The sequence below is a fragment of the Notechis scutatus genome, chromosome 5, assembly GCF_049901735.1.
Source record: "Notechis scutatus isolate UNSWTSFEM ecotype Mainland chromosome 5, rNotScu1.2, whole genome shotgun sequence".
In the NCBI taxonomy this organism is placed as follows: domain Eukaryota; kingdom Metazoa; phylum Chordata; class Lepidosauria; order Squamata; family Elapidae; genus Notechis; species Notechis scutatus.
In genome coordinates, this window is record NC_142013.1 from 93,080,265 (window position 1) to 93,106,671 (window position 26,407).

Consider the following 26,407-nt stretch of genomic DNA (forward strand, 5'->3'; position numbering starts at 1 on the left):
AATTTCAGAATCCAAACCTACTTTTTTATTTTGTCAAAAGTTAAATAGTTTAAAATATCTACAAGCAGCTCAGAATCAAGAAGTGAAATTCTGTCAAAGGACTCAAAGGATTCATGTTTTGAAAAATACAAAGTTTATGCCCTATGAATTAAAGCTGAAATTAATCTATCAAAAGATTAATATCTATGGGACAGTATCTACAATATTTGGTACACAATGAATTATTATTTGTTAGCATTGCAAGAAATTCAAGAGCATCGTAACTTACATGTTGTGATCATGTTCTTTATATCCCCTTTTGGAGTAATGTTATAAAGTTAAGAGAATGATTGGTTGGTTGATTAAATGATTTGATTTCTGTAGCCATCCCATCTCAACAAATGACACTGGGCAGTGTACATAATAAAATGTACTGGTCTGGCTAGAACTAAAGATTAAATGGGAAAATGGGGGTTTCTCCCTGAGGATGAAGATATCACTGCGAATGTGGCACTATCCAAAGAAGTATCTATTTTTTACAGTGTTCTCTGGGACCAATTTGCACACAGAATGACTTGCTGGCCGGAAATGTTTATGCCACTGACGTGGTCCATTATTGAGCTAGAATTATAGCAACAGCACTTAAGACTTATATACCACCACACAGTGCTTTACAGCAGACTTTGGGTGGTTCACATATTGCCCCTAACAATCTGGATGCTCATTTTACCAAAGGATGGAAACCTGGTGTTAGCCTCAAGCCCCAAGTTTAATTTTTTAAATATTAAATAATGTCCCACCCCTTTCTAGTTCCTGCATTTCTGACATGAGATCAGACATAATAAAAACAATTAAAACTTAATAAAATAAAACGGTTCAAAATAAATATAAATGGCACTGATTAAAAGTGTTCCTATAGATACAGCCAGGAAACATGGCCCGTAACACACTCAGGTCCCCAGGCTCAAGTAACACAACCAAATCTTCAGAGCCTTACAAAAAGGCCAAGATCAGGGTCATCCTAACATTTCAAGGGAGAATATTCCAGAGGGATGGGACTATAGCAGAAAATTCTGATGTTCAAAAGCTGCATATTATATTGAATTATATACAATTATACAATACTAACAGGCCTCGTAAACTAAAAATCGTTGAATAAATTCATCTGGAATATCTTGGTTTAAATGAAAAAAGCTATTTTAAAATATTAAAATGCATTTATTTGTCTCCCTTATTTATCTGAAAAATATAACTTATTTAAAAAGTACCACATACTTGTTTAGAAAACTAGCATTATAATAGCTAAAAATGTTTAAAAAACATTATAGTTCCAACATATATGAACCAAAAACAGCTGCCGGTTAATAGCCATATCTAAAGAATAAAATCAGAAATTGAGTCGTTAGTAGTAAATGTCTAATAAGTAGTAGTATATCTAGGAACAATTTCTTAATATACAAGCAGTGGCTCCAGTTTTCAGAGCTTCATTTACTATCATTTTTTGAGCATTATCCCTAGACATAAGACCATGCTGAAGCATTTTAAATTGCTGTTGTCGACTTTCTTCCAATTTCTTCCAGCGATCCTCTCCTTGAGTTTTCTGTGAAAGCAAAATATAGAGTGTTAATATTAATTCAAACATGTTAAATAAAATGATCATTGCCACATGGTCTACATGAGGCTGCTCTTGAAGACCATCCAGATGCCACAAATGGTCCAGAATGCTGATTTGAGGTGCCCCACAATACACCAGTAGGATTTCCTTCAACATCCGGAAGAAATTTGTTAATACATCCCTAAGATCCTGCACCTAGATCAACTGATAATGGTTTGACTACAAAGTCTCAGTGAAACTTGGAAAAGATTGGTAAGACACAAGAAAAAATAACCCTTTTATGTGACCCTTCATCAAGCTATCTAAGATGCTGCTTGGAATGGCCAGTGGCCTCATTAAGTATTTAGCAGAGCATTTCTCTCCTTGATCAGCAGGAGAGATAGACCCAGAATCACCAGTGAGGAGATTGCCATATTACCCAATAGCAGGCTACTGTTGCCAATTTAAATTCAAAAACAATTTTCTCCTTCAGATGAAGATGTCACCTTAAAGCAAATTCTGCTAGGTACCACGCAAACCCCAGTTCACTAACAACTTCCCCGTGGCTTGACCATGTGCATCCCTTGCCTCGTGCCTTGTGAAGGACGGCAAAGAAAAGGGTGCTACCCTCCAAGCAGTTATTAATGTGTAGTTGATGGCCACCCCACCAATCTGTACTTTAGCCTTTGATGAGCACTGACAGAATAAAATTGGGAGGCATTATATAGTAAATTTGAAAAGCAATTAAACGAGAACAAAAGGACAAAAACGCTCTTTAGAGTTACTTAAGAACATTTTGGTTCTTTTGTTGTTCATTTTTCTCTTAGAAAATTTAAGTTTCAAAAAGTTTCAGGTATTAATCAAGTACTGAAATATGTGTTGAAATTACACTTTAAATTTTAACATATATTTACTTGATGAACATTTGAATCATCTGTTTTATACAAATTTTTAACTTTTTTGAAATTTGATATATAGTTATGCATATTATGAGCATATGTCTTTATATGAGTTAGGAATGGAAATTTATGTTCTACAATTATTTCATAAAATGCAAAACAAATTATTTTCCTTTCCTTACTTTATCTAACTTCCAAAATTGCTTTGGTTTTCCATTAGACTTCAGATATGTAGTTTTTAAATATTCAGATTGCATTTTACGTTCAGTAGACTTTTCCATAATTTTTTTCTGTAGTTCTAAAACTGGTTCTTCTTTTAAAATGGCTTCATGAGGTGAGGTCTTAGTTTTCTTTTCCTCCTGTCTAAAAAAAGTGTAATAAATAACTTTTATCAATTAGTTGTGATCCATAAACAATTACTTAATTACAACTTAATGAGAAAGACATACAAGAAGAAAAATATACATTCAAGCATGGTTCCATTATAAACAAACAGCATTATGAGACATGCATCCAGCTAGATTCTGCCCTTATTTCTTCATAAATAAATGAAAAGGAATTAAAGTTGTAGATCTGTAGTCCCTGGCAGAGAGTTCAAATTTCCTCAAAAAGCACAGCAGGAATATCTTAGACTTAATGGAACTTTCATATACTTCTGAATCAGTTGCAACAGCAAAATAATTATCTCAATTTTTCCCACCATTAAAAAAAAGCCAGCAATAAATAGGCAGGGAACATACATCAACAGATTACTTTTCAGGTTACAAAACTTCCAACTGTACAGCAATCTGATTAATGGCAAGAAACTTAAGCCAATTGCTAAAGCTGAGTCTAATTCAGTATGTGTCAAAATTCAGATTTACCTGAAATATAGACAGTTACTGATTTATGACCCATTTGCTTAGCAACCAAAGTTACAACCGTGCTGAAAAAAAGAGACCCGCTACCAGTCCTTGCACTTATGACTATTGCAGCATCCCTGTGGTCGCAAGATTGCAGTTCAGGTGCCAGGTAAATTATTTTTGACTGATGCAGGGTACCAGGTTCACCTGATCACCATTTTCAGCTTTCCCAGCCAGCTTCTGTTGCATAAAATATACTTAATTATATCTTCATGTCTTGGAAAATGGAGCAAGAGTAAATGAGGAATAGATAAAAAAAATAATGTCCATCTCAGACCATGCATCAATCCCTCTGAAGATAGGAACATACTCAAGTCATGCTGCATACCTTGTGGCAATACTCAAAGAATATGGCAGCAAAGAGGGGCAAGATGTACAGAGGATATAAAAAAAGTCTAAACATCCCTGTTAAAATGCCAGGTTTGGAGGATGTAAAAATATCAGACCAAGATAGATCACTTCAGAATTTTTTCCAGCTTTTAATATATAAGCTGTACAATTTAATAGAAAAACAAACAAAAATCTTTTAGGGGGAAAAAACATTAAAAACATACAATAACATAGTTGCATAAGTGTGCATAGTCCTTAAACTAGTGTTTTGTTTGAAGCACCTTTTGATTTTACGACATTTAATCTTTTGGAGTAGGAGCATGGCACATTTTTTCTTGGGAACCTTTGTTCATTTTTTTCTTGCAAGCGTTCCAAATTTGTCAGATTGTGAGGGCATCTCCTATGCATAGTCCTCTTCAAGTCATCCCAGATTTTCAATTGGATATATTCCAATGGGATGGCTGGGCCATTCCAAAACTTTGATCTTCTTCTGGGGAAGCCACTCTTTTGTTGATTTGGAGGTATACTTTGGGTCGCTGTCATGTTGGAAAGTGAAATTCCTCTTCATCTTCAACATTTTGGCTGAGGCTTAAAGGTTTTGTGCCGAAATTGACTGATATTTGCAACTGTTTATAATTCCTTCCACCTTGATTAAAGCCCCAGTTCGAACTGAGGAAAAGCAGCCCCAAAGCTTAATGCTGCCACCACAATGCTTTACTGTCAGAGTTAATGTAGGTGTTTGCAAAATAGAGCTGGGTTTTTTCTTTGTAATGAAAAGCTTCTGTCTTGCCACCCTACCCCGCTGCCGGCATATGAAGAATACAGGAGACTGTTGTCATGTATAGTACACATACTCACCAGAAATTTCTGCAGCTCCTTTAATGTTGCTGTAGGCTTCTTGGCAATTTCATGCACCACATTTTCTTATTTTTTTTCATCAATTTTGGAGGGACATCCAGTTCACCATTATGCTATGTTTTCTCCTCTTGTTGATGTCTGTCTTAACTGTGTTCCATGGCATATTCAATGCCTTAGAAATTTTTTTGTACCCTTCTCCTGACTGATACCTTCCAACAATGAGATCACTTTGATGCTTTGGAAGCTCTTTGCAGACCATGGCTTTTGCTGTAAGAGGCAACTGAATAAATGCCAGAAAAAATCCTACTAAAAGAATATCTGAACAGTGGGTTTGTTCAGAGTCCCTTTAATTGATGGCAAGCTGACTACTATTTAACATCAGTTTGATCATTATCCTTATTTCTAAGAGGGTATGCACATGCATACCACACATTATTGTGTGTATTATTATTCCACCTAAAAGATTTCAGGTTTTTTTTTTCCAGTTGAATTGTACACTTTATTTGTTATATTAAAAGTGGAAAAAATTCAGAAATGATTTCTCTTGATCTGATTTTTTTTTTACATTTCAAAAACCTGACATTTTAATAGGCGTGTATAGACTTTTTACATCCACTGTACTTCCAGAAGAAAATCTTTCCTATTTCACAAATGTGAATCTCTACATTGTCCTTGGAAATATAACAAACAGTATAACGAAAGGCTAGAACATTAAAGAAACACCCTTTCAAAAATTGTGAACATACAGTATTTCAGATGCTGGGTATTCTGAAGCACAGAATATTGATGAAAATCCATTTTTAAAGCCACAACGAGCAACATTTGGCTTTGTCTACGAGATTGTTAAAGAAATAAATTTAGTATGCACATTTTAATGGCATGTGATTCATCATAAATAATGGCAATGTTTAAACAGTGGCATCTGGATAAATATAACAGCATTTCAAACTAACTTTAATGCAGCTGCTCTGCCAAATTGTTCTCTGAACATGCAGATTTGATCCAATTTATCCAAAAGAAGTTGTTCCTTCGCATGTTTTTCATGGATTATCAGATCCCTCTTCTCTTCTTCTGCTTTTTGCTGAGATTCTTTCAGCAAAGCTAAACGTTCCTGAAGTTCCACAATTGACATCTCACCAAGTACACCATGGTTGGCAGTCTGTGGAAAAGAAAAGCAGAAGTACATATTTCTGTTGTATCTTAATTTACATTACAGTCCACATACGGACAAAAACAAAATGCAATCCCAGGAGTTTGGGATGGCCCGCAACTCATCCCTTTCCACTATAGGTAGTCCTCGTCTTATGACTACAATTGAGCCCAACATTTCTGTTATTGAGACATGTGTTAAATGAGATTTACCCGATTTTACGACCTTTCTTGCTACAGTTGCTAAGCAAATCACTGCAGTTGATAAGTTAGTAACCGGATGTAAAGTGAATCTGGCTTCCCCACTGACTTTGCTTGTCAGAAGGTCACAAAAGGGGAATCACGTGACCCCGGGGCATAGCAGCCATCTTAAGTATAAATAAATTGCTCAGCATCTGAATTTTGATCATCGGATCATGGGAATGCTACAAAGGTCGTAACTTTATTCAGTGTTGTTGTAACTTGGAACGGTCATGAAATGAACTGTTGTAAGTCGAGGATGACCTATATTGCCATCTTCCCTGCTCTTCTTGCTGAGGATTAGGTCTTGAACTTTGTTGCAACAAATGTAAAATGTAAATTGGCTTTAAGTATTGAAAGTAAGTATTTAAGTAAAGAATGATGCAAAGTTTAGAAAAGCTGTCAATCTATAACAGTTCCTTACAGAAACTCCTATCACTGCAGTTGATAAATTGAAAACTCTCTGATAGTTTTCACCTTCAGAGAAACTGGAGAAGGACAGAAGAAAATCAGGTATCCTTAATTTGACATCAGCCACCATTGTGCAACAATGAGAGAAAAATGACTGTGGAATGCTACACTGCTTCATTTTAATGGAAACTAAAGCCAAGTCTAGTCAAACATACTGTATATATTGGACTTCAAGAAAATGGGCATCGCCATCCAGAGCTCTTGAAGGAAGGATAGGGTACAAATCGAACAGTAATAAAATAAGGGAAATACATTCTAGAGAACAGTAAATATATTCTCAGGAAAGGTGAAGCTAGTGGGTAAGGAAGTCAAAGTAAAGAGGGTGATTGTAGAAAGGGGGAGGTGTTAAAAGCACAACTATGGTGTTTTAAATTTAGTAGCTGGAGCAATGGTGTTGTGCAGTGATCCAGAACACACAATTGTGGTTGATTGGTTGGAGAGTGCTGACTCCTGTGTGAGGCAATCTGCGCTGTGATTGGCTGCTGTGGATGTAGAGGGGAGTTTCCCATTTTTCCTGCCTTTTTAAAAAAATTATTTAGTTCATTTTTTTGTCACTGCACCTCGTACAACGAAATTAAGTTCTTCTTCTGTGTGTCCTGACAATTTACCTCATAATGCTCCTGTTAGCCTATCTTGTCTGTTGTAAATATAGATGTAAATATATTTATTTATATAAAGTTTGTGTCACCGTCTCTGACCTCATTTGGACATCTGCTGTGCAACTCCCTGACATGTAGCCAATGTAATTATACAAAAAATTTAGTAAAGATCTGAAAACAGAAAATAATGCACATAGTAGATGGAAAGACACAGTATAATCACTTCACTGTTACCAAATAAAACAAGAACATCGCATTCACATATAATTTCTTTGAGAACTGAAATACAAACAAAAATAACCAAGGTAAGCAGCAGCAATCTGTGGATTAGCTTTGATTTTCAATGGGAACAGTATACAGCAAAACATGTTACTTTCTTCACTCCTGATATTTGGAATCAGCTATGAGGACCAAAGGAATGTAACAGCTGGCAGATGGCCAGTGGACCTTGGGTTGCCCAACCTCATGGTTTATTATTAGGAATGAACACAAATAAATCAAATCAATAAATCTTATTAGTAAAACAAGTTAAGATTCATGGTACTGAGCTAAATGATCCATTTTTTAATCTTCTTTCCTGACAATTTGGAAGGAATAAATTATCAGGAATAAAAGTTTAAGAAAGGTGGATTGCCAGAAAATATCCAAGATACTGCAGATTTCATATTCCTGTCATAAAAAGTTACATTCAACCACAAGGTGCTCACAAAAAATGAATGGCTAGGTCATGTTCTAGCAACGCTATCCAACATTGTAATAATGGTTTCTAAAACTCTGGAAAAATTAATAGAGAAAGAATTTTAGAAGTTGTAATTTAGAAGTTGTAATTTGTAGTTAGATGTTTAGAACAAGATAGGATTCATAAGTTCTAATAAACAAAAGATCTTCTTTTTCTAATTCACTGTTGGCTTATCCATAATATTTCATTATGAGTTTACCTTGGTTAAGTCAATAAATCTATTTTTCAGGAATGGCACATATTCTATCGCTCTTATTTGCTGAATCAGTTCATATCTTTTTTTAAATTTCTCTTCTTCATCTTTTAAAGCCTGAAGTAGCAAGTCCTGGCTTTTTTTAGATATTTCTTGAACTAGAAAAGCAGAAAAAGATATAAACGTTACCAATATACTATTGTCAAAGATAAGTAAATACAGAAATGATTTGCAAATAGAGTGAATTCTGATGTAAATGCTAGTTGGAGTCTCAGTGAGCAGAGAATACCTTTTCAAAGAGCTCTTGCTACTCTGCAACTTGAATCAATGGCCAGTGACAATGTAATCAACATAGACCCCAAAAGGTAGATCTATATTCCATTCCATCCCATTCCTGCAGATGACATTTATAGACACCATATGGGTAGCAATTTCTTTAAATGTTTAGGGGCATTTAGGGATTCCACAGATTAAAAGCACCACCAGGGAACAGAGGGAATCCATTTTGTATAGGATGAAATCTATCTAGAACTCTCTAAGTTCTGAAGTATTCAAGAGCTGTTTTTAAATTTTTCAGAGACTTATACATTCATTGGTGATGGTGAAGCTTTTCAATGCAACCTCTTTAAAGGGCAAAGATTTTTAAGTGCAATCTCTGAAACCTCATTTTGTCTTCTCAAATAAGATGGCTGGAAGTCACAGAATAGCAGCTATAATTGTGGGGCATGAGGACAGGAGTACATTTACGACCAATTGGATTCCTTTTTTGTCTTCCTCCAGTGGTGCTCTTGACCTTCTTCAACACGCTCAATAACTGTGAACTCTGGGGAGGAAACAGGAGACATGGACCAAGAGAGGACACATGAGCATGATCTTATCACCACTCCAGCCATCTTTCGATTCCAGGCTGTGGCCAGAGTCTGCAGAGCAGACATCCCCTGGATATCCTCCAGCTCACTCTGGAACCTGAGAGGTTGCTGGGGATGGATTATTCAAATATGTCCAGCCTCCCTGGGAAAGGAGGCAGCCCTGGAAAATTTCAAGACCACTATGGCATGCCCTGACCATGACAGAGGGGATAATGATAAATCTCCCACCAAATCTCATTGCTACTGCTCCAACAAGAAGAATGTTTATGAAATGTCATCTTAATTGTTTCTCTCAAGTTCATAAATGTTCCAGTTGCTAAATAATTTTGTTAAAAATCTATTTGCTTACCTGTTTGCTGTTTGCATTTTTGGAGTTTCATTTGTGCTTGCTTCACATTTTTATGTCCCTCTGCCACTTGCTGAACCTTTTTTTCCTTTTCCTTCTTTTCCTGAAGGCATCTTTCTACATACTGGAGATGCATTTCTGCTGTCTAAAATCCAAAAATAATTCCAGGTAAGCAAATAGGTGTAAATCTATTAGGTTCAACTGGAAAAAAAAAGATTGTTTTAAATGATTTCACAATAGTCTTCCACATCTTTATTTAAAGGTTAAAATTTTTAGAAAGGAAGTTAGAAACACAACCTTATCCCAGCTTCCCTGCAAATCTATTAAGTAATTTCTTCTGAAAAGAGCAGCAATGGTAGGAAGTATAAAGGAATGAAAATAAACTCTCATAAAGCAAGTGATTAAAAGCTGATCAACATGTATATAACACCATTTGAAGATCTGAAATAAGGTATCAATACATAAGATATCAAAAAAAAAAAAAACATTTGCAAGCCATGAAGAAATATCTAAATGCAGCAGTAAATTTCAGAAGAGTCAATAAATCAAAATTGCATCTTAACAAAACAGATGCACTATGAATAGAAGGAGGGAGATTGTGTAGTTTCTTATCCTTATTAAGTTTGAATAAGAAACATTATGTGCTTTATGCATTATATAGCCTTTGTATAGAGATCCTTTTGGGATTGAAAAAGAGGAAAGGTGTTTTTTTTATGAAAAGCACTGTTTTTCCTGCATACTTCAAGAATCTACTTCAACTCCTTTTTCTGCCAAATGCGTTTATCTATAATTTAATAATGTATCTATAATCTATAACCCACATGCGGAACTCAAACCCATCTGAAATCTGAAGAACACTCAGTACCTCTTCTCTCTTCTGTTCAGCATTTTTTTTCTTTTCCTGAATGCAATATTGGCGTGCTAAAATAGCTTCCTCGTAGCTTAGCTTTCCTTGTAGTTTTCTACATTCTGCTTCTGTCAGCTGTTGGTCCAAATCTTTCCCACGCATTTGTTGTTGCCATTCCAGAAATTTTGATGGATCCTGTGCTCCTTGGAGAAGATGTTCGATTCTATAATAAAAATTAAAACAGATTATTTGAAGGGAAACAGTACAACTCAAACACTGCTATCTTATGTGAAGGCTATAATAGTTATAAGTGGAGGCCTCTGGCCTTTGGCTCAGTTCTCTTCTGCCTCGTTTCCCTGGCATTGCCAGCCTTTTTCCTAGACAAAGATCAACCAAACACCATAAGGGTAACCCCTAGGTAAGTTGTCTGCACCAGTGGTGGTATTCAAATAAAGTTGCTATCGGTTCGGTGGGCATGGCTTGGTGGCCGCGCTTTGCGCGCATGCACACACTTTGCATGCATGTGTCCGTCAAACACGCACTTTGCGCAGGCGCAGAGACGTTCTAACTTTCCTCCTGCAAGCCTGCATGATGGTGGTCACTGCAGCAGCTGCTGCGCAGCGCTATTCTGTGCTGGGCAAAGCAGTTGCGCTTTGAATTCTGGCCATAAAAGTGAGTATGGGAGCCCGGGCGGGTGGGTGGGGCAACCACAGAACAGCAAAGAGAACCGGTTCGGTCTCCACTGCTCATCGCCACTACCGGCTCTCCAGAACCAGGCAGAACCGGTCGAATACCACCACTGGTCTGCACCTCTTCTAGCTTGAGAAATACTCTTTTTTCACCTAACACCTAAAAGCAAGCAAAGTTATAACCAGAAGCCAACATGGTTAGATCACGTCAAACAAATCTTATTTCCTTCCTTGACAAAGTGATTAATTAATGGACCAGAAAAATGTTACAGACATAGTATACATGGATTTAGTAAGGAGTTTGGCAAAGTAGACCACAATCTACTTCTTGATAAGATAAAATCAATGTGAGATAGACAGCATCACCACCAGATGGATTTGTAGCAGGCTGACAAACTGCACCCAACATGTAGTCCTTCCCCAATGCTCCAGGATCTTTGAAAGATATGGTACAATGGTGTGGAGATAACATCTGCTAGCTCCTTTAGAATTTTGGGGTGCAATCCATCAAGTCCCAGTGATTTGAACTCATCTAAATCGGTCACTTACCATTTTCTTGCTTATTTTAATTTTTATTTCTAGACTGTCTTTTACTATGTTTTGTAAGGTTGGGCTACATAGATTGATGATAGATAGATAGATAGATAGATAGATAGATAGATAGATAGATAGATAGATAGATAGATAATAATTGATATACATAGATGATTGATATAGATGATGGATGGATAGATGGATAGATGATAGATGAGACAGACAGACAGACAGACAGACAGACAGATAGATAGACAAACAGACAGACAGACAGAAGCAAGCAAACAAGCTGGGTCTTGTGTACGGTGGGCTGGATCCTAGCCCAATCTGGCTTCTTTAGGGATGACTAACTGGATTTGGGAGGTCATTAGTGCTTCTTTAAAAGAAGGAGTGGTATCTATCTTCTTGAAAAAGGCAGCGGTATGCCTCTATTTGAAGAATGTCTATGGAGATTCTCAGTCACTCTGTTGTGATTTCTAGCATGGTAAATTGATTTTACACAGTTGACCTGATGCTTGTACAAATGTTCATTATCTCCAGTCTCTCAGAAGTGCACCTCTTTTAATTACAACTGTTGAGAAACACACATCTGATTCTTATATCCTAAGCTTGGAATCAACTTTCAGCGGAGGTAGTTGGTCAATCATCAGTAACAAAGTTTAAACATGCCTGGAATAAACACATGTCCATCACCAAACAAAAAATTAAAAAATGAAATAAAAAATTAAAATAATAAAATAAATAAATAAATAAACAAACAAATTTAAAAATCAGAAAACTCAACGGGCAGACTCAATGGACAACCAGGACATTTTCTGCTGTCAGTTTTCTAATTCTATGTTTCTACAGTATCTTAGTATACCATTGACTCATGGAGATTGCCTAGAGAAGTCCCTGCCTCCTTCCTAGGGCTGAATGGGTGTTACTGGCCCAAGGTCACCCACTGGCTTTGTGCCTAAAATGGGATTAGAACTCACAGTCTTCCAGCTTCTAGCCCACTACACCAAACTAACTCCCGTCATCTAGAACTGAAAATACTAAAATAGTTATGCCTTGGATTCTTCTTATGTTATTATTCAGAATTTCCACAACTATTACTGTATCTCAGATAGCATAGCCTGACCTTTATTAATAACTCTTGGAATCTTTTACATTTTGAAAGAGAGGAGAATAGTTTTATTATAAACAATAGAGAATATCTTAATTTCCTTTAATGCAATACAATCATACAGTCATTCTTTAGAAGGCATAAAAAGACTATCAAAATCTGGCACAGGTTAAGTACCTCTTAAGCTCCTGTTCCACTTTTCTTTGGTACAGAACACCTTCTCTTAAGATTGCTGCTGCATTTAGCCTAACAGGAGTATTGTCAGTCTGTTGGATATATTAATGCATAAATATTTTTAGAAGCAAAATTGCAAAAGAGAAATCTTTTAACAGTCTACAACTGATATAACAGTACCATATTCCCTAATTACATTTTTAAATTGTTACTTAGGTTTCTTTAGATAGTTAATAGGTGGTTGATGATAAGTTGTATAGTATCTAAAGTAAAAAACCTGTTTCTATTTTCATCAGTGACATATCCTCCCAAGTATGATTAACAGTCAAACTATAGTAAGATCTATTAATTCCCCAAAATATTTCATTTCACATTTAGCTTACAATCAAATCTTATTTATCTAAAATAAGTCATATGAAAATAAGTGGATCTTATTTCTAAGATATTTCAAAGATACTATTGTTAGAGATTTTGTATACGCACACATAATGGAAAAAGAACTAGAAAAAAAAATTGGAACTTTGTTACTATATATGCTGACAACAGCAAGACCTATGTGCAAAATGGAAGGAGACTTCAATACCTACCATGGAAGAGTGGATGCAGAAGTTGATGGAGTTGGCTGAAATGGCAAAACTGACTACACTGATTAAAGAAAAGAACATAAGTACTTTTGTTTCCACATGGAAACCACTTCTGAACTTCGTGCTTGATGTGGAAAAGAATGTAACTTTGACTTTGGGTTTTACAGATTAGATAGACAGATTTTTATAGAAATGACTTGTTCATATTATGGAAAAACAAAAAGCTGTAATTTGATGTTAGTGCCTTATTCTACTGCAACAGAGAGAGTCAGAAGTCAATGCTTCTTTTTCTTTTCCCTACCTTTCCTCACTTCTCTTTCCTCTTTCCCCTCTCCCTTCACTGCTCTTTTATTTACTTTTGTATTTTGTATTTTACAATACTTTATAACTTAATTAAAAATGCTTTTTTAAAAAGAAACATTAAGGAAGTCCTTGGCCACCAAAAAGTTGCCTGTCCAGTTTTAAATTGATTTCAATTGATTTTTTTGAATCTCACCAATTTAAAACATTAGATAACCCAGAGCTGCTCCTCACCTTCATCTTCATCTTCTGGGCCTCAAATTTTTCAACAAGGTTTGGGATTTCCTTCATCTATAAGTAAAAATTATTGTAGCTTTATTACAAAACTTATTCTATTGAAAAAAGCAAACTTCAAAAACAAATTATGCATTTGATTGTCCATGGAGTTTCTCAGTCATCCAGGTCATGGTTGTCCCAAAGGTGCTTTTCAAAAGGCAACTTGAATTTTGGGGGAAAAAAACAATGGAAAAAAGAAAGTGAAACACACTTTTGAGATATGCATTTGATTATGCAAATTATGTAAATATTTGCCAATAATAAATAGTAGAAAATAAAGGAAGGTAAATTAAAGGAGAATCAGAATGAAAAGTTCTATTAAAATGAAAATCCTTGACCTAGGCCAGGATAATTTATCGTAATTGATAATAAAGATGTAAAATGGCAAAAAAAAAATGTTCATGAAATTATAACACTCCCTTATTGGCAGCCACATTTTTCAAAATTGTAGTTACAGCTCAAAGATGCTAAAAGAAATAAAATAAAATAAAATGCTTATTGCTAATTAAAGTGCATATAAAATGAATATAAGGCCTGCATAGGAGTTTCTTAAGGGGAAAAAAATCCCACCTGGTACAAAAAAGTGTTTCTACATAAAAAAAATAATTAATGGAAGATAACAAGAAGCCTTTTTAGGCAATCATAATCTACCACATTTTGCATGATTTTGGAAAATTCTGTAGCAAAAGAAAAGGCTGGTGGTCAGGGAAGATTCAGTCATTATTTAAAAATATTTATATTCCAAAATTAAATGTGAAATGATCTATAACCAGTACACAGCTATTATAAAGTTAAAGTCAGAATTTGATTCTTATTTTATAGGAAAATCAAAAATTTATAAGCTTCCATAATTTATTGGCACTTGTTATTACTAGTACTGATTGGTTCTTTTGTTTACCAACAAACTACCAAGACTCTGGCCATCAACAAATATAAATAATAGCAACAATTTACAGCTTATGTGCTGTTATGCAATTGCTAAACAACTTCAAATTGTGTTAAAAATGAACTTAGAATGAGCTCATAGCCTATGCTGCAAATCATTATGAATATCAAATACTGTATCAACAAAACATTATTCAAAATTATTTAAACAATAAAATTACAATAAATAAATCTTATTACATTTCACTTACAGAGCATTTGTAATCAAACTTTGGGATTGCACAGTTCAATTGATTAATATTTGCTTCTAGCAGCAGTTCCTAAAAGAAAATATAAATTTAATAAATAAATAAAATATAATTTTAATGCCATTAATTGAATGCTGGTATGTCACCATAATAAAAATTGATTAATGACATTAATTCTTTGCCCAGAAATTTATTGTTTATTCTTTTATGTACAAAAACACTTTATTTATCTCTCTCCCTCCCTCCCTCCCTCCCTCCGCACTGTAAAAGGAACAGCTGCTTTCCAGAAGATGAATAAAATGTGGTCCTTGTCTATGTCACTGAAATTTAAACTGTTTGCTCACTTTTATAGTAATCCCAGGAGCCATTAATGCCAGTGAAACTTGGAAGGTGTCAGCCAGTATTAACAACAGTCTTAATATCTTCCAATAAATATGGCTTTGCTGTTCGCTATTTTGACTATATTACTAATGAAGATGTGTTCCAAAAGAGCTTCTCCTGAAAACTATATAACATTGTTGCACACAGATGACTCCAATTTATAAGGCATACTTTCTGCATGGAGAACAATCTAATCCCCAAGATGACAGCAAGATGGACCCTCCTCATTACAATAATGAGTTTGTCTAGAATGGACTGGTGTTCTCTTTCCATTTTCTTGCCTAATTTGATGCCTTAGCCTTTTTGTGAGCAGTAAGAATATGTAGCAGAAGCATTTAATCAACTATTACAAAAACAGGAATCTGGAGCAGAACCTTGAAAAGCAATTATTCAAATACAAGCGGTTAATTATAATATGATTATGGATTTTCAGCAGTTCCCTGGAAACCACACTGATACCTCAAAATACAACAAATTTGGGTGGATAAATTCCAGAAAATATAGTGAAATAAATTATTAAAATACTAAACTTGCCTCTGCTTGCTGGCGATTCTTCAGTTTGATTCTTTCTAGATGCTGCTTCATTCTAGGTGGTTTGTAAATATTCTTGGGAATCTGAACATACATGCACAGACATAATCTATAAGATAGTCATCTCTACAGTAAGTATTCAAATATATGATAGTGCTGAAATAAAGAGCTTTATGCCCAATGCTCACATTTATTACAGTATCTCTCCACTATGGGGGGAGTGGGGGAGAAAATGAGTTTGGAGAAGAATAGATTATAAGAGAGTAAAGTTTAAGGTTTTTTAAATTAATTCTTTGGGATTCAAATACTTTCAAAAATCAATCAAGCATTTTTGGTATAAAAAATACAAAACTCACAGGTTTTGTTTTCTCTTGTCGTGGAATTTGCTCAGGAATCAGTATAGCTCGTGGATTAGGGACCGTCAAGTGAAACTCATTTGGTTCAGTCTTCTTTAAAGGTATAATAGTGGGTTTATCTGCAATATTATCCAGCTGACTGATCAATTCCTGTATTTTTGGCTGCCATCTTCCAGGAAGCAAAACAAACAAACAAAAAACAAACTAACAAAAATACAATTTTATTTTTGGCTTTGGATTCCATCTGCTTAATTAACACAAGTATAAGCAACTTTAATTATTTTATAGAATCTAAACATTTAGATTGATCCTGAACTGGAAGTCCAATACAAATAATTAACAGTGCCAAACTCCATTAAGTAGATATTCAAATGAACAGTATTACTTAAGATGCAGTTCCAGTCGAACAGGAAATCATGCACATTTTTGAGAAATATGTCCTGACAACGAATTGGGAATTACTTCTGAGAAAGCATGTCTACAATGTTTCTATTACTTACTTTTCCAATGGTTCAATCCAATTTTCATTTACATAAACCGAATCATAAATCTGACTCCATTCATCTTTTATCCATGTTTGCAAATTCACCATATTGAAAAAGAACCTAAGGAACTGAAAAGACTGTATACATCAATGAAAGAAGCTTAATCAAAAAATATTTCCCTAGAAATCAGATCATATTTTCTATTTTCAGCAGTAACTTATTCATAATTTCTACTGAAATATTGCCTAGAGCACTAGACATGACCATAGTAGGTATTTTCCATTAGAACTGAGGAAATATTATGGAAATACCACTTTTCTCTATATTTATATTTTGCAAATACGCCCCAAAATTTCAGAACCCCCCAAATAGTGTACAGTCTGGTACAAAGAACTGCAGAAACACTATGGATATTCTTATCACCACAATAATATAATACAAGGCCTGAATGAAATGTAATGCCTCCAATGTTGCAGTTTTCTAATAGATAGCCATAGTGGGAAGTTGCTCTAAGAAAATGATGTGTAGCTATTGTGATATGGAAGCCTGCCATGAGTACCTGTCAGTGGTTTAAACAAGGTGGAGTTTTTTGTGTTCTCTGAGACTATTTGCTTGCAGATTTCTTATTACCCAGCTAGATAACATAATTAGTGGAAGCAAATGTAGGATTTGCTCCCTGTTCATATACAGTAGCTTTCCTTGCCAATTTTGGTGGGTGTGTGGTTTTTCTCCTTCATAGTTCCTTCATTAGGGTATTACAGGTAGTCCTCGACTTATGATCACAATGAGGCCCCAAATTCCTCCATGATCAGAGGTGGGATTCTACAGACCGGTTCTATAGAACTGGTTGTTATGATTCTGCGCAGTTCGGAGAACCGGCAAATCGCGCCACTGGATGGCCCCACCCCTCCCACCCCACCCCACCCCGCCCCGTCACTCCTTGCATGCGCATCATCCAACTTGCCTGTGTTGTGCCTTTGCCTAATTTTTGGTAAGTTGCTATTTTTCTTTTGACGCTTAGTTCTTCCGACTATCAGCTGTGCCGCGCGATTTAGATTAGTTAGAAAGCAGGAAATCGTTGGATTTCTTGCTTTCTAGGTAATCTAAATCGCTGTTGTACTGCTTTGCCTTCACCCAGGAAGCTTCCCTGAGGCCCAATCAGGGGTGGTATTCAGGGGCTTGGGCGGGAGGGAGAAGTGGCCTGAGAGCAGAGCTGAACCTTCCTTAGGACTGAAGCTTCTATTTTTCAGTGCAGACTCAGGCAGCAGATGGCAGAAAGGTAGATCTGTGAGTGAATCTGTGACTCTGCAAGCAACTCAATCTGCCTGCCTGCGTTGCCTGATTTTGGGTAAAAGTTGCTCTTTTTTTATAAAAAATTCAATATTTACATACATGGTGTGTTGTGAGTTGATTTTATGAGTTTGCTTGCAAGCAAATGTTATGTGACAGACTCAGGCAGCAGATTGCAGATAGATCTGTGAGTGAATCTGTGATTGCGCAAGCAACTCAATCTACCTGCTTGCTTTGCCTGAGTTTGAGTAAAAGTTGTTTATTAAAAAAAATCAATATTTACATATTTACATACAAGCCATGCCTAGGCAGTCACATGACCACCAAACCACACCCACAAATTAGGCCACGCCCACAGAACTGACTATTAAGAAATTTGAATCCCATCCCTGTCCATGATCCCCCAACTCATCCCTTTCCACTACAGGTAGTCCTATCTTATGATAACAATTGAGCCCAACATTTCTATTGCTAAGTGAGACATTTGTTAAGTGACCTTTGCCCCATTTTACGACCTTTTGTCACAGTTATTAAGTGAATCACTGCAGCTGATAAGTTAGTAACCTGGTTGTTTAGTGAATCTAGTTTCTCCTTGACTTTGCTGTCAGAAAGTCACAAAATGGGATCGGGTGACCTCAGGATGCTGCAACTTTCATAAGTATGAGTCGGCTGCCAAGTGTCTGAATTTGGATCACATGATTATGGGGATGCTGCAAAGTTTGTAACTATGAAAAACAGTCATAAGTCACTTTTTTCAGTGCTATTGTAACTTTGAAGAGTCACTAAATGAATTGTTGTAAATCGAGGATTATCTGTATTTTCTGTTTGATTGTTTATTTGGTTGTTAATATCTGTGTATCTGGTTGTTTAATGCCAGAGAGGCTGTGTTCTGGCCTGAAACTGTCATTTTCTTCTAGAAGATTAGAGTTCATTCTGAAAAGTATTTCTCAGTCCCAACGTCTAGGCTAGGGCTTCTAAATAAGAGGACTTAGGGCTTTCAAGTGAGGGAACAACAAACTAAGATGTCTCTAAAAGAGGAGAAACAACACTGCAGCCAGGCTGACAGACCAGTGACAACTTCAGAACAACAGAACCACTCCAGATAAGGAGAGGACAATTGCCCACTTGAACTTCACTTAGCAACATAAATTCCAGTCCCAATTATGGTCATAACCCAAGGACTGCCTGCTTTGGCTTGCATTTTAGCATGTTTGATTTCACATAAAATCAAAGTACCACATGAACTGAAGCCCAGTTTCTTTCAAAACATACATTTCTTGGTATGTTGCAATATAGTCTCATTTTAAGAGATGTACAAAAATATTTAAGTGGAAGATTCTAAATGATGAAAATAAAGTAGTCCCTTTTTTTAACTGAGTAGATAAATAATGCCTTCATAAGAAGTAGCATAACCTTGAAACTTCCGGTTTGTCGGCTTCGCGGCAGGGATTTGCGAAGCTGCGCGATCCCCGCGCGCTAGCCGTTTTGGGGCTCCGACCCAGCCGGGTACGGAGCTAGGCGCCTGCAGGGGCAGCTGAAGGTAGGGGATCCGGAGAAGGGTTTGGGGGTGCTGCAGACTCCCTCCTGGCGGCAGAACTCCTTTTCCCAGGACGCAGTGCAGCGGCGGTCTGTAATGGCCGCCACAAAGAAGCTGGCAGCCGGGTAAGAATGCACAGGAGGAAGTGGAGAAAGTGATTGAGAGGAGAAAGTTTTTCTTGGCTCCTAGGACTCTAAGACATATCTAATAAAATTCCTGAAAAGTATGACTTTCTGAATAATACCTGCCAGAAGAGGAAAAAGCGGCTGTTTGAAGGTGCTGAAAGGATAGCTTTCCCTCTTTTCCTACGGAATAAATAACTGGATATTAAGAAACCTATTTCTTTTAGGTGAAAATTGGTTTTAAGCGATGAGTGGGAAGAGAGAGGATTAAAAAGAAAACATTTGTATGCTAAGACTTTGTTGGAGCAGATGCCTTAAGGATTTGAAGACTAGAATATATTGCAATAAGATTTTAAACAGATTTGGACTTTCTTTCTCTTGGATTGATATTACCCCAGAAGGAGAAAGAGAGAACTCTGCCTTGGTTTGGACTGACTGATAACTTTGGGACTGTTTTATTTTTTTATTTTTTTGAATATTCTGGTTGTTGTAAGAAGAAAGAAGGGAAAAGAAAAGAAAAGATTTATAATGGCTCTTTCTGTTGAGGAACTAAGAAAAGAATATGAACAAGCAAAAAAAATGGTAAAGATGGTGTGGAAGAAGCTTTCCTTTTCTTAGAAATGGCGCTTATTAATTATCAACAAACATTACAACAGATGAAGACAGCAGAGGAACAAGAAAGAAAGAAAGGAGCCATTTTTAATGAATCTCAGAACTTGATCCAGAAAGAAGGAAGAGAGAAAGAAAAGAAAAGAAGAGAAAAGAAGAAAATTAAAGGACTTAAGGACTTAAGATCTAAAAAACATTTAAGAAAGGGAAAAATAAGGTGCAAAACCAATATGATGATAGTAAACAAAAGGGAAAAGGAATACGACAGAGAAGGGAAGCTGGCAAGGCAGAGGCTAGAAGAAGGGGGGTAGAAAGGTTTGTTGGGAGAAGAAAGAAAGGGAAAAGGTGGAGAAAAGCTACAATGTTTTGAAATTAAATGAAAAAAAGAAATTTTTTGGATAATGGATAAAGTATAATTTTTTAAAAAAAAAAAAGATTTTGCAAGGTACATAAGATGAGATGGTAGTATTGTAATGATTTAAGAGTTGATAAGAGATTAAAATGTTAAAATGTTTAAAAATGATTGGCTTTAAAACTTAATAATAGGGGAGGTTTAGAATATTGTTTTAATTAAAGAGTTTAATAAGAGAATAATGGTAACTAAGTCAGAAAGAAACAGATGAAATAATAATAATGATATTGAATAAGAGTAAAGAGAAGTAAAGAGAAATTGAATAAGAGGTTTTGGTATGTTGTATGGAAATGGTTTAAAACAGAATTATAATTTATCTGACTTGTTAAATTGACAATGAAAAAGGTTTAAACATGTAATGAATAATGACAATTTGTGTGTTTTAAAAATTAATAAAACTTGTTTTAAAAAAAAAAAGAAGTAGCATAACCTTCAATTGTTAATACCTAGATTTTCTTCCAGTGTAGTTACAGTGGCTTTATGAATGGTGCTAAGGAATTTGGCTTTGTCTTAGCATCTTGTGCAGTCTATAGGCCATGCCTCATCATTAGCACTGAATGCCAACTCTGTGTTGTCTTAAATATATTAATTTTATAACTTGCCTTTTAAAAATTCTGAATATATTTATAGCTTTGTAGTAGTAGGGGGATGTGTCTATATTTATCAACTTGAAGAATTTTCCACTGCAGATACAAGATAAGTACTAAAAGCAGTAGCTTTGAACAATCATTCACTATTTAAAATATTCATTAAAATTCTATACAACTTAAAATCCAAGAATATTGGATTTTTATTTAATTCTGATGAAATGCGAATATTTTAATTACCTTACATATTTTAACAGCATCCATTGATTTGATGATTTTGCTGAACCGCTGAAATCCAAGTTCCTCAAGTCGAAAAGTAGCCAAATAACAAATAACTAGAAAAGACACATACATTAATATTGAAGGCAAAGTGAATAATTAAGCCTATTAAAGATTTCTACTCTAAAGTTTCTTACTAGCATTTGTTAGAATTCTCCAAATATAGGTATCTAAGAGTGGAAATGGAAGGCAGGTTAGGCAAATGATAAAATTCATCACAATTTGAAAAATAACACAACATGACTTAATATTCCTATATCCACTGTACAAAACACTGAAGGTTTATGTTGTGATGACATGTTTCACATCTTATTTTTTCGTTATTGCAAGTTGTACTTGACACCCATAAATATAGCTGCTGTTATTAGTAGCATATATACAGGAGAGTAAAAATCAGACTGATTTTCTAACATTATTATATTGTCTCTATATAAATTAATACTTACCAATATACATGTTGCGCTCAGAAAGTAGGCAATGTTTTCCATCTCGAATATAAAATGCATCGACTATCACATCCAATACAGTTTTATATTCTAAACAGCCACACAAGATATCCATTACAGGTACAGGGATTTCAGCTGTTACTTTGAAAGGCTACAGACACAGAATTATCATTTAAATGTAAAAACAAAAACTTAATGTATATATATATATAAATGTCATCATTCAATGTAAAATAATAGTAGTAATATTAGCTACTATTGTCCAAAAGGTGTAACCAAAACGTATAAATAGTATATGTTTCGAGCAGTACAAAACATACAAAGCACAATTATCCACCATAAATTAATCCAAGCAACATTTTAAGTAAAAGAACTGTGTGATAGCTTGTCCAAGAAAAATCAGATCATCGGACTCTTATTTGTGATAGTTGTGATGTCCCGGGTCATGTGATCACGGGTTGATTGGTTATTTGCAATAAATGAAAGGTCTCTACCTACTGGCACAGAATTAGGTCCAGATACCAGTTTATCAAATTTTAATTGTTTTACAGATTTTGGGAGTTTGGATGTCCAGAATTCATTCAAGTCCTCTTTTTCTTCCTCACCATTCAAAAAATAATTTTAAAAAAACCTAAGACTACTTTAGACTGACTTAATTGGTTAGAAAATTAGTTTAAAATTTGATAATTAGGAACAAATGAGAAAAAGAACTAGCTGGTGGAGATAAGTCTTGCTGCACTGCCCTACCACAAAAAAACAAAAAGAAACAAATGCTGCCCTTCAAACTGTTCGTATCAAAGATCTTGTGCAATTCATAAACCAAATTTCTTTTACCTACAGTACAGACATATGTTACAACCTTCTTGAAGAAAGCTATCTATCTATCTAATAAAAATACATGGCTCCTGACATTTAGAAATATAGTATTTCAAATGTGCATTTTGTGAAAGCTTCAAAAGACATCTGATACCTGTAATACTTTAGCTGATTCATCCAAGAACTGCCCAACATTCTGATTTTCAGGATGGAATTTGTTAAGCTGCTGAATTATTATTTCCATGTGTCTCAATGGGCCAGCCATCTTCATTCTGCATAGACCTGGAATTATTAAGTGTTCACGTTTCATCAGCTGTAATTTAGTTTTAAACATATAATCATTACATAAACATAATTTTGCTTGAACAAATTGTCTCCTAATGCAATTATAAATACTGGTACACCTGAAACCACCTGAATTAATTTATTAGATTAGCAAATTCATTCATACATTTGTTTGCTTTTCAACTATAACTGCTCTTCAGAGTAAATACTGTAAGACTTTTCATTCTTAATAGAAAAGAAATCTTGATTATTGGGGCAATAGTTAATCAGAAGTGTTAACTATCTGCCATTTACCTAGCATTCACCATGGAACTAACAGAAGAGTAACGGATTTGTATATTTTTGATATTATCATGGCACAAATAAACTAACATTTAACCAAAGGTGCCATGAAATCAGAACTTCTCCCTAGATCTTGATGTACAAACAGGGATATAAAAGAATTATAGGGATATAAAAGAGTATTCTCTTTTAAATCACTTTCAAAGCAGTACAGTCTTACACTGCACTAGATCGGAAAAACTTCATTAATATTTAGTTTAAAAAACAGTGCTTAGAGATCACTGTGTTCTGACAATTTCTCAGACAATAGGATTCAGAAACTTAGTCCCATAAATGAGGGGGGGGGGGGGGGGGGGGGGGGGGGGGGGGGGGGGGGGGGGGGGGGGGGGGGGGGGGGGGGGGGGGGGGGGGGGGGGGGGGGGGGGGGGGGGGGGGGGGGGGGGGGGGGGGGGGGGGGGGTCCATTCAGGTTCAATTTGGTCCCCCTTATATCCTAATATTTACATGAAGCTGCCCGGACCAAAGTCACGATTTTTAAAATCTGTTAACCTTCTGCAGACTCTATTTCTACAGTACACAAAGATAAATATATCTAACAATTTGTAATCCTAGATAGTTAACCCACAGTTCTAATCTCCTTGCCACCTCTTGCTCCATATTAAGTGATCACTGTTGAATTTTCTATCTACTACTACGCCATTCATTCTTCTAATCTTTTTTTTAAAATGCTCCTAAGCCTCTTGATCTATTTATATTACAAGTAGCACTTTTTAAGGGAAATATTAAAGCTGTACATCTGCCAGCCCTACAAGTTAGCCCTGTGATAACATGTAAGTTAGAACTACGTTTATTGTGATAGGACTATGTTTATTGTGATAGCACTACGTTTATTGTGATAGCTATAGCAACAGAATCTTGCAAGTCTGAATGTGCTTCCCTCCCCATTTCTGTGAACTGGGGAAGGGGATATTTATGTTGTTGGTTTGAGCTCCCAGCTTGGAGATTTGGCTGCAAATGTTTGGTCCCCATTCGAAGTGACATCTTTGGAAAGCTCACTGAAGATGTCTTCTCGAATGAAGACCAAACGTTTGCAACCAAATTGCCAAGCTGGGAGCTCAAACCAACAACATACCGCTAACTGCCAACCCGAGCTATTAATATTCAAAGCCATTTCAAGGGGGATACTCTCCAAGATCGCTTCTTCTCAAGTTGTTTTCTCTGTTGGCTTGGTGGTAGATCTTCCTCTCCATCCTTTCTGCCCTCTCTACAACATCAAAGTCACCGTTTTGTACTGATGCAGATTCAGATGCCTGATTCTGTGCGGACAGATGTGGACTGCGATTCGACACAAAGGTGACAACAATGCAAAACCAAATGCTGATTTTGCACCACAGCAGCACCAACACTTTTTAAGTTCTGTGTTTGTGCCCCAATGAACCCAATCTGGAATATCGTAGATGCCAAGCATAAACCATAAACTAAATCCTCATAGAGGATTTTTGCACCTCAGGTTGATGGGTGTCATGGCTGGGCCCAAAACCGGACGACGATGGTCTCATGCATGCCTGCTTTTGGGATCCAAGAACACATTACAAAATCAATTTACCAATAAATATAGAGAGACTGAAGCTTTAAATCCGAACGTCTCTTACGCTTTACAAGTTGTAATCAAAGGCGCGTGGCTTCCCAGAGAATTATTTTCAACGGACCCGTCCTTTTTTCAAGGTACACTGAGGCGAATTATTCACTTTTTTCTATTCTCGACCCTTGCTTGTCAACGGTGCGAAACTGCTACTAAAGGCCGGGACGGAGGCCCTGACGCGGCTTACTTCAGCGCGCGACGCCCACTCCGGCCTCGCCACCCGACCGTTGAGCCGGCGTAGAAGAGCGCGAGCCGCCGCCGCTGCTGTCTGTCGCTTAGCAACCCTTGAAACGCTTGTGTCGCTTAGCAACAACCACCCTTGACACGCTTTTGGTGTCGCTTAGCAACCCTTGAAACAGCGAGGCGCCAGCAAAAGCCGGAAGATCACAAGCCGGACGGGCTCGTCTTTCTGCAAAAGGATCGCCCGTCCGAAGTTGTAGGGACGGATGAGAACAAGATTCTTTCAATAACTTTTAGGAACATGCTCCCGAAGCAGGTTTAGAGGATCCAAAGTTAATACATAATATTCTTCATAGATTTCACCCATGACTTAACTCGGGGGGTCTTCAACCTTGACAGCTTTAAGACTTGTGGACTTCAACTCCCAGAATTCCTCCTCCAGTCATGTTAGCTCAGGAATTCTGGGAGTTGAAGTCCACAAGTCTTAAACTTGCCAAGTTTGAAGACCCTTGACTTAACTCTTCGACTTGCTAGATTTTTCTCCACTGAATGGGTCAATATGCAGGGATTATCCCACATAATTTTCCCTTCGGACCCGTGTCAGACCTCTCCTTTTAGACTACTCAGTTATTTGTAAAAGCCTTAGTCCCTTCTTATTGGAATTTCAAATTCATTGTCATCCTCAAAGAGATAAATACACTAACATTTTAAGACTGCAAGCTTTTGAAATGTTTCTAATGTTCTAAAGAAGAGTTTGGACCCTGGAAATGAGTTAAAATTTAAACTGGAATATTAACCTTACAGAAAGTGCTCAGTTTAGATTTGCTTCTTCCTCCTGAATTCTTATTGCTTGTGCCCAGATTTATCTAACACACATACATGCATACATACATGCAGCAGCAGCATACCAGAATATTGCTATTTAATCAAACAGATGTCCTTTCCTAAGCAAGCATTTCCAAGTAACCTTGTCATCACTTCTTGATCTGCAGATATTTAAACAAAACCACTGTCCCTCAATTTAGGAGGGGCCTAATTTGGTATGGTTCAATCAACAATTTTAGAGGAAAGATACAAGGGCATCCAATACACATCTCTCAGACAAAAATAATGATGATAATTTTGAGATTTTGGAGAAGATGAAGGATCTTGTTGGGTCCTTCTATAATGGAAAGGTCCTTGCTTTTTTTTTCTCCTGTTTTTTTTTCAAAAACAAAGAAGAATAAAAGTTTAATGAAGAAATATTGAAGAACACAAAAATAATTACAATCTTGTATGAGAAAGCTCTAATTATATTTGATAAAGAAATGTTTATGTATTAAATATTCTAAAATTTAGGTTAACTTTGTTATGCA

The 26,407-nt window shown here is 36.1% G+C and overlaps 1 protein-coding gene across 3 annotated transcripts; it reads right to left on the reverse strand.

Annotated features, from left to right (window-relative positions):
* On the reverse strand, window positions 1-25,104 carry CFAP99 (cilia and flagella associated protein 99). 3 transcript variants are annotated; one of them, XM_087967363.1, is made up of 16 exons: window positions 24,979-25,104; window positions 22,819-22,946; window positions 21,849-21,999; window positions 21,364-21,458; window positions 16,582-16,694; window positions 16,082-16,250; window positions 15,729-15,809; window positions 14,817-14,885; window positions 13,639-13,695; window positions 12,524-12,612; window positions 10,034-10,238; window positions 9,172-9,313; window positions 7,960-8,111; window positions 5,516-5,721; window positions 2,655-2,835; window positions 1-1,579 (listed from the first exon to the last, which is right to left on the reverse strand). In XM_087967363.1, exons 2-16 carry the CDS (start codon window positions 22,933-22,935, stop codon window positions 1,415-1,417), a joined length of 1,992 nt encoding a protein of 663 aa, XP_087823489.1. In that variant the 5' UTR covers window positions 22,936-22,946; window positions 24,979-25,104; the 3' UTR covers window positions 1-1,414. The 3 variants fall into 3 exon arrangements, with proteins under 3 accessions (XP_087823489.1, XP_087823487.1, XP_087823488.1); XM_087967361.1 differs by having other exon boundaries at window positions 24,837-25,033; XM_087967362.1 differs by having other exon boundaries at window positions 24,883-25,000.
* Window positions 25,105-26,407: the final 1,303 nt, after the last annotated feature.